The sequence below is a fragment of the Anser anser genome (genome assembly GCF_964211835.1).
Source record: "Anser anser genome assembly, chromosome: 1".
NCBI classification, from domain to species: domain Eukaryota; kingdom Metazoa; phylum Chordata; class Aves; order Anseriformes; family Anatidae; genus Anser; species Anser anser.
In genome coordinates, this window is record NC_139720.1 from 77,611,238 (window position 1) to 77,620,887 (window position 9,650).

At 43.7% G+C, this 9,650-nt stretch overlaps 1 protein-coding gene across 2 annotated transcripts in view; it reads right to left on the reverse strand.

Annotated features, from left to right (window-relative positions):
* ST8SIA1 (ST8 alpha-N-acetyl-neuraminide alpha-2,8-sialyltransferase 1) overlaps nucleotides 1-9,564 on the reverse strand; it is a 158,135-nt gene extending 148,571 nt beyond the window's left edge. For both annotated transcript variants that reach the window (XM_083829665.1, XM_083829664.1), the window contains exon 1: nucleotides 9,168-9,564. In XM_083829665.1, coding sequence (XP_083685791.1) covers nucleotides 9,168-9,415 — 248 coding nt within the window. In that variant the 5' untranslated portion in view covers nucleotides 9,416-9,564. The remainder of the gene's footprint in view (nucleotides 1-9,167) is intronic.
* Nucleotides 9,565-9,650: the final 86 nt, after the last annotated feature.

The window sequence follows — 9,650 nt, forward strand, 5'->3', positions numbered from 1 at the left end:
AAAAGGGCAGGTAACAGCAGTCTCTGCAGTATTTCCGAAGTTATATTAACTGCAAGCATACATGGTTCAGGATCTGTTCCTGCTTTGCTGTAGGAGAGTGAAACCATCACCGAGCCAGGTGAAATTCTGCATGTGGGCATCTCCTCACTGCTAAATCTTGGAGACTGGAGACAGAAAAAGTCAAAGCCCTGGCCCTTGGCAACAGGTCTCTTAATACTCTTGGTTGAAGACCTCCAGAGTAAGAATTTTAAACTCCTTTCTGCTTAAACAAGGAAGGGCTATGGCTAAAGTATAAACTTTCTCAAAACTTACAGCTGAGCTATCTGGTTTACAGATAATTCTTCAGAAGTGCAGAAAATGCATATGCAAGCAGACATAAATAGGCATTGTGTGCAGAGTTTCTCATCGCATCAGTATTTCTTAATTAACGTGATAAAAATTACGGAGGCCCAATAAAAAGCAAGTAAAAAATAAACCCAGCATGCATTTCTTTCAAACATATTATTAGCTCTTCTTTGCATTACATGGGTTGCAGTCAACTCCTCTAGCATGAATCAGGATCTTTGACTCCTGTGCAGAGTCCTTTTTCCCCTCCCTAGTTGAACAGCATTTCTTCTCTCTTGCCAGCTCAAGACACAGCTGCAATTTCATTGAAGATTCTCCTTGTCTGTTTGCCTCCCTTTTAAAACTTTGTTTCTTTGTAATGACCTTTCCAGAAATCTTGTTGCTCCGCAGAAACATTTGGATGAAGCAGAAACATACAGCTTTCTGCTTATGCAATCTCTTTAGCATTTTATTTGCCCACATGGTCTTATGGGAGCATTAGAGGAACTCCATGCATCTTGATTCACTCACACACCACAGAAATGCCTATCCTCAGCATAGCCAAACACACACGCGCACTACCCTCTACTTCCCACTTGCAGCAAACATTTGCAGAAACTTTGGAAAGACTTAACCCATGTCAGGCAGTAGTATGCATCTCAAAGAATCCTATGTGATATAATGCAGAAGCATCCTCCATGCTTCAGAACCATACCACCTCACTGCTTTCTAACACTGCAACTTGTTAGGGAAAACAAATTTAAACTGTAAGTTACTACCTGAGAACAAAGATTCATTTTCTAGTCAATACTGTATGTTAAATAAAGAGCTATTCTATTCCCTTTAAACAAATTAATGCTTCAGTGGAAGCCCTGGAGAGACGACAAAGATTTACAGAAAAGCATTAAGCATTTTCCCAGTAGTAAGCTGATACCTCTAGATGATGCCATGAGTGGCAAGAAGGAACACTACTCACCAAATCCCCATTACAAGTACTTGGATCTTTCTTCCAGAGAACAGTTGGATGGCATGTCACTAGCAAACAGCCCAGATATTTCTTTGCAGGAAGAACTGTAGTAACCGGCAGCAAATCTACTCCATTAATCAAAAATCCTCATCTGCATAACTGGGATAAATCTCACTATGCGTGTTCTCAGACTGAAAATCCTTCAGAGCATGGAACATCTCTCTGCAAGCTTATGGCATAGTATAAACAATAATCTCAGTAGAGAACGGCAATTACTCATAAAACTCCCCACTGATTTTAGCTGTGACCTGGACATGAAGTTCAGTTACAAGAGATAGCCTTGTAACAGAGACATTTCCTTAACTTCCATTATAACTCTACTTCCTCACCTGTATAAAAGTACATGGGGAAACAGAATTAAGACTCTCCTGGCAATCAAAAGTAAAGATTTAAACACAGCTAAGTAACTTGAGAGTCTTCATGCCATTAAGCCTAAGTCTTATTGACTTTCACTGAGAGAGGCAGGCATTGGTGAGCCTTGGATTCAGAATCACCCTCTAAGTGCATATTTGAGTGCTTTGGGGACTGGTTCTCAAACCCTGTGGCACTTCTGAGCATTACTTACAATGTTAGATACCTCCTCACCCTGCACTGGGACATGCCATAAAGCGACACTGATGGTGCAAATAGAACATCATATACGATGGAAACTCCAAATATTGCAGCAGATGAAACAGCATTACAAGAGCTGAAACTTGGCCAAGGCAAAGCACATAGAACAACATTAAAACCTCTTCACTGGAAGGAAAAAAAAAAAAGTTGTTTATCTTTCATCTTCGACAGGAAATACAAAGCAGTTACTCCTCAATTACAAGGTTGGCCACTCTACACATTTCAAAAATAGACAGAGCAAGTTTTCCTACAAGGAGGCAAGCAAAATAGCTGATCTGTTTCCTCAGCACTCTTTAAAATACAGGCAAGTTACATAGCAGCTTTTAAATTAAAGCTTGTTGTGCAACCTCAGAGCAGAGGAAACCTGATAAGTAGGTATCTTATATTGCTACTACCTTAACGCAAAGTCCGTAATTTATCTTGAAAGTGTGATAGGCAACAATAGGGTACATAAAGAACGGAGAATGACACATGCCATGAGCATCAATGTGATACTCAAGAGTCTGAAGGTGACTGGAAACTCAGTAGGAGAGGGAGATAAGTAAATAATTTCATACAAGTTCTTTATATCCAATTAGCATTGAAAGTAGTGGTGATTATAACAGGAGCCATGCAAGGAGTCTGGGGGTCCCTTGAAAGCTGAGAAGGACTTCAAGCAGCATAAGGATGGGAAGATATTTAAGAAGAGGTGAAAAGAAAGATAAACAAAATGGTCACTCAGGAGATGAAACTATGCTCACAGCAAACATGGAAGACAAAAATAAGGTAACCATTTCTGTTCAGCCGTTCCAACCAGGTTTTAAAACCTCACTGTAGTCACATTTCTGCTTGAAAAAAAATAATTGCTAAATGAAGAAATTCAAGAGGGCTTTTCAAGAGGCTGATGGAATAGAAGGAGAAGTAAAAATAATTCAATCTGTTGATTTAAAAATAACTGTCAGGGCAACAGGTATAGCTTCTTTTTGAAGCTCAGACCTTCTGTAATAATTACTCTTTTGGAAGAAGTCTTCACTAGGGTTAAGTGACTTATCAATGCCATCACCCACTCCACCCTTTATCTAACCAGTTTAGATTGTAAGGCCCAAGAGAAGAATTGTCCCTGGCTTTCTGTGCATAAAAATTGTGACACAGTGAAACCTAAATCTCTGCAGAGGTTTGCAAATACTATATAACACAGATAATGTACTTCAGCATGAATTTAACTGCACACGGCTATGTTAAAATGATTTGACATTAGTGTGTAACTTTAAGAGCAATTTTCTTGCATTTTGGAAGCCATATGTAGCATACAGAAAAAGATGAAAATATATACAAAGATTTTAAATTAAACATTTTTAAGAATATTAAGAAAGTGGAAAAACAGAAGATCGCAGTCCAAACAGCCTCATCAATTCAGTGAGGTTCATCCTCACTGTGGCAAGATAAATTCAAAAGGGGGACAGACAATTCATTTCCCATGCATTTACCTAGTAGGAGCTAGTCTCAGAAGTAAGTCTTTTTATATACGTCATTGAACATACATCAAATATGCTGTTTGCTTCACTGCTGTGAAGACAAAAATTACAAGCACAGCAATAAATCACAAGTTACTATATTGTATGGATTATTCAGTGTCCATTACATCCACTACAAGGTAGGAAAAGGGAAAACACAGATGTGAAACTATATACATCCAGCAGTATCTGTGTACGCACATACCAGACATTCAGGGCCCTAGTCTGGTAACCAAAATTCCACTGAAGTCTCTGTTCTTCCAGTTCCCTGGTGCCTGGCACTGGGCCTTTGGATGCTCCCAGCTAACAGCAAAAGTCTTAGTTGGTTATACCCTCCCAGAAATGCTGGCAGCACTAGAGTCTTTACAGATTCAAAAGAAAAGAGCAAAGATCTCTGCAAAAGCAGATACTGAAAACAGGGAACTCAACTGTATGTTTCTTGTGGAAGGCAGATTCAAAGTCTGTAAGAAAAAACTATTTATGGGCAAGGAAGGATACCATGAGCAAGAACTCCGGAATCCTGAATCTTGCCTCCACAGCCCTAAACTGCAAAGACACTTTGAACTCAGACAACTAATCCGTATTGTTTTCAAGTAATGTAGGTATCTGAAGACTCCTAAAGACCTTGAGGGTATAGTCCCAGACCTCTCTGCAACTTGCTTTCTTCACCACAGCCTCCAAATAATTGTATGGGACAAGAACACTTCTCTCATCTTTAACCTGCTCTTCAAATTGGTACCTCTCTGCAAAAACAACTTCCCTGCTCAGATGGAGATGCTAAGAAACTACAAATTGCAAATATCCAATTGCCATGAAATGCAACAAACATAATGAAAAGAAAAACAGTCATTCAAAATGTTAGTAAGTTAAAAATACAGGCATGTAGTAGTGACACTTACTCAGGAGAGCAAACCAAGCTGGATTTGGCAACTGCTGAAGCACATTTGAACCTATGGTTCAAACCCGATGGTTTTAGGATAGGGCTCCATGAGCCACAGAAGTAGAAGTAATCTAACCCAGCATTTCCCAGCTCCAATCCGAAATTCATTTTTCACGTTTCAGTGAAACAAGCAGCAATAATTTAGAATCCTATAAAGCTGTTTAAGCAGGGCAAAACTCTTATCTAGTCAACTTGAGCAATATGAAGGTTTATCTCAGATTTGCCTCGAATTATCCCAGTAAGGATCACACCTCTTATGTAATTTCCAATGCCTGCATCAAAAGAGAAGGAAAAGTCAGCTGAACTAAAGGAACTCCTGCTGACTTGGCAACAGCATTCATCTTACCCAGACTGGGAGGTGACCTGGAATACCAGCTCTGCATTAATGCGACCTAAAAATGAAAAATGATTTGTAGGAGAGGATGTTCTTTGGTGTTTGTTGTGATTACACGTGAGGTACAGCTATTAACAGCTGGCAGAGAACAGCTGGCAGATCACAGTAGGAAGACCCACCTGGCACCGCACATGACAGTGACAGAGCATTATTTTTGGATGGCACATGAAGCTAACCATAGAAGAACCTTCATGCACTCTGTTCACACCTACACAGCATTAAGAGCAGAGACCAAAAGCACCACAGTCCATCAAGTCTGCATATTCTGCCTGGGTATTCAGCCGCTTCAGTGTGATTTCAAGCTAGTAGTTTCACCTCTCTGTCCTTGAAAATGGGCAACAGCCCAAACCTGAGGAAAATGGAGCAGACAAGCCACCTGCAAAGATAAGCACAGCCAGTGTAGATCTAGGGACAGGGGGGACAGCACTGGGGAGCAGAGCCAAGTTGTAGCAGATGCATTGGACTGGAGGCAGGTCACCAATGGTGAGTTCACAGGAGATGTCTGCCACCAGCTCAGCCAAGCCACCCCCAGAATAAACCCTGGAGAACCTTTTGGCATCACACAAAGCTGCTGCAGCAGAAGTAACAACACGATCCGAATCTCAAGGGTAGCATTTTCATTGTCCTCATCTCACAATTGTCTCATCTCTTCTTGAGGAGTCTCTAACCTCTAACTCAGTCACTAATCACCATTGAACCATATAAGTTAGTCCAGTGGGAGCTCTGACAGTCAAAAGCCCATTCACTGTCACAGAACGGTTTGGGCTGGAAGGGACCTTAATGCCCACCTGGTTCCACCCCCCTGCCACGGGCAGGGACACCTCCCACCAGATCACGTTGCCCAGAGCTGCATCCAGCCTCACCTTGAACACCTTCAGGGATGGGGCATCCACAGCTTCTCTGGGCAGCCTGTGCCAGTGCTTCACCACCCTCTGAGTGAAGAATTTCCTCCAAATGTCTAATTTAAATCTCCTCTCTTTTAATTTAAAGCCATTCCCCCTTGTCCTATCACTGCACTCCCTGGTGAAGAGTCCCCTTCCTGCAGGCCCCCTTTAGGTACTGGAAGGCCGCAATAAGGTCTCCCTGAAGCCTTCTCCAGGCTGAGCAACCCCAGCTCCCCCATCTGTCTTCATAGGAGAACAGAAGTTTTTCCACGCAAGGTTGCTGACTGCCCAGAGGAGCCCGCCCTGGCTGAGAAATGAAGAAGTGTCAGATACACACACAGCACTTGGGATGTGCGGTTGTATGGAGCTCATAAAGCAGATGGAAAGATTCAGCTCTGCCTTTCATCAACTGCAATAATTTTAAATAAAATAATCCTAAAGGTATTCTTGAATGTAATTTATTTCACTAATAACAAACAGCAATTAACAAAATTCTTGCCTAAATAATTTAAGCAGCACTAAGCCTTTAAAAAAGCTAAGCAATCTGTAAAAACAATTAGGGCGCAATAACGTTAAACACCTCAGAGTATGACAAGCCATTATACTGTAGGTAAATTAGACACGTTAGCCATTACTGACTCTAATGACAGTCTCATTCCTATTCTGACCGCTTTGTAGTGTGGGCAGCCCAGGATCAAGCAGTTTGCAATCTGACTGACAGACTGTTATTCAGCATTTGTCAGAGACGAGATATTTCCACAGCAGAGTTTGACTGCCCTCAGCCAGTAGTGACTTGAAATTTAAAGGATGCTAACAGCAATAATTTGCAGTTAGGCTGTGCTTACCCCTGAATGCCCAGAACCTGAAGGCTTTACAGGAAGCTATTGTCAACTGCGGAAAGGATTTGGACCAAGAGCTCTTAATAACCTCAACTGTATCTTCAGGCTTTTCAGGATTTGTTCCTTCATCTAAGAACCTAGGTAACTGCTACGCAAACACCCACCACACTGATGCCAGCAGCACCCAGCACACAAACATCATGCGAGGATTACTCACGGAAGTCGTGTATGCAGAGTCAAGGCTGAAAGCATGCTTTAAACGCAGATTCATTCCAAAGCCAAAGGCTTAATCCTGCTCATTTTGTTATTCTCACAACCTGTCCTTATTCACAGATGCAGAAGGCAACACATACTGCAAGTGAAGGACACGGCCTCAGAAACACATGACTATTTACACAGGTGTTTAGATTTGGAAAACAATTCAGTGAGTCCATGTTCAAACAAAAAACCCTCATGTAGATCATCCCACAAGCACCCGGACAGCGCATATACCTGCATAAACACGAGCATACATCAGTTAGACCTTTTTATAGGGTTTCTGAAGGAGGAAGGAGCCACTGTGGAGATTAAGGAGTTGCTGGCACTCATCTGCCAGGGTTCAGCCCACATCAGCAGAGGTGCTTTCTCTGACCTTGCTAAGCTACTCACTGAAGAGCTCTTTGAATCAGGCACATAATGCAAAGGGAACAGCACTCCCTAGTTTTGAAAAATATATTTTGATAAAGTTAACTACCTGGGGACAACCATCATCTACTTCAACAATAGGAGCCAAGTGAGTTTATAGGAAGAGAGATGCAGAGGTGTCAGATATTTTCACTACGTAGCAAGAACCTGGCTATTTGAACACTTATAATGTACCATGTTATACAATATAGTATTATACAAAGAAATATATGCAAGCACAGTAATGGAAAATCTTGTACTTCCTCATACAGATTTTTAGCAGAAGTACAGATTTGTTCTTCAGAACTGTGCACAGCCAAAATTGTTTCACAACCTCCTGTGTGCAGGAGCGCTAGAGAGAATAGCAATCCATGTCCTTCTTAAATAAGGATACTATCTTATGGAAACCCACCCAATATTAGGCTATTATGGAAGGCAGTATTACTTCAAAGTCCGCACAGAGGTTGTCTACAAAGCTCTATACCTGCTCACCACTTAAAACAGAGACCTGCATTCATAGAGAGTTTCCAGTACAAACTGAAACTTGGAGCTTTTACAATGCTCTTATATAAAAAGAAAAGAATGGTAGCAAAGAACATCATTGTTTCTGTTGATGGTATTACAATATAGAGAAGTTTACCTGACAAGGACTTTAATTTCATAGCTTTCTACCAATGTTAAGAGCAGCAAATCTACTCAGCAAGAATTCAGAGTTCTACATCACTATTGTTTGACTATTTTGGTATATTCACTACATATCTCCAGTGAAAATTTCCTTTAAAAAAGCATTAATTCCTAAAGCAGATTGATTTAAAGTTAATTGTATTTAGCACTGCACCAACTGAGCAAGACACAGACGAGAAACCACAGCTCACTTTATTGCAAGATATTCTCTTCTGTAAGCATCCTTGAGATAACCACTATGCTTAGACAGTGGAAAAATATCTGGGCAGGTGGAATAGTTGAGAAGCCACACAGAGTTTGTGTTTGTAAACCATGTGGCTGAAATAGACTAAAAAATATTTTTTAAACTGAAGTTGCAGCAGCTGTGTCACCCTTCAAAGCAACATTTGGCTTACAAACATGAGAAATAATGCATCAAGCTCTCTCCTATATCACCTATCAGGTTAATTTTTTTAAAAAAATGATTAATCTACCTAAAAAATGTAAATCTGTGGCACAAAAGAATTAAGATAAATTAATAACTGAGGAGACCAACCCAGTTTATTCCAGTTTTATATCCTGTGCTCTAGAACAAGGATTCTACATCAGAACCTCATTGTTAGCTCTGTATTAAAGGGAGGACTTCTTTCAGGCCTAGATTCTATTAACACAAGCCCATTTATCATCTCTCATTGCTTATATTTCCTGCAAGCTCCAGGTGCTGAAGGGTGTGCTTTTGAAGAACTGCAAAGTTTCTGCTATCCCAGCAGACAAGATAGTAAGCAATCACATGCCAGCTCCAGTTCACGGCAAACACAAGTTGAGCTGCATTCACAAAACAAAGAAGAACACCAAATAAAGCTGTACGCCAGAACAGAAGCCCCTAGGAACTGGGATCTGATTCACTGTGGCATTTACTAAAGAAAGGGAGTCTTTTTGCAGGCAGCCCGGTTACCACTGACTCTGATCTTTCATCTGCTGCTTAGAGGACAAGGAGAAAACCCAGCTTCCCACCTGGAGGGGAAGGGAGACCCCGCAGCTGTCTGCATTTCACCCAGCCGCTCGAGCGGGCTTCAGCGGAAGGCAAATCTCTTCCGCACCCCCTTTCAGGCCAGGGGCGCCCAGAAAGCCCTCCCTGCCGCAGGAGCGCCCGGCTGCACTCCGGCCCTTTGCCTGCTCGGCCCAGGACGAGCCCCCCACAAAAGTTTGGCAGAGCAGAAAGGGTCGGGACCGGGCTGGGGGCGGCAGGAGCGGAGGGACGGGGCTGGCAGCGCAAAGTTTGGGGCGGTGAGGGTGCCCGTCCCCGGCCGCCCTTGAGCCGGCGGTACCTGAAGCCGGCGACCGCAGTGTGGTTCCTCCTCCACGCTTTGCCCTGCTGCAGCAGCACCCCCTGCACGATCTCCTTCTCGTCGGGCAGCCGGTAGACGGGGAAGACGTAGAGCCAGCAGAGGACGAAGACGCCCAGGGCGCTGGCCCCTACGGGCAGGCGGGTGCGCGGCCACTTCCACGCCAGCCCCGCCATCCTCCTCCTCCTCCGCCCGCAGCGCCGCCGCGGCGCCGGGCTGCGCTCCTGCATCAGGCCCTCGCCGTGCGGGGGCCGCCCAGCCTCGCCGCCCTATGCCCGGCGGCCCGGCCGGCGCCCGCTGCCCGCGGCCATCGCAGCCCGGCCGGGCTCCTCCCGGGGGCTGCGCCGCGGTTGGCTCCTCTCTCGGTGGTGGCTGCTGCCGCCCTTCCTCACAGGCATTTGGTCCCTCGCTCTGCCCGCCAGGCGAGGCGAGGCGATGCTCCCCTCCCTCCGCCTCCCGCCCGCT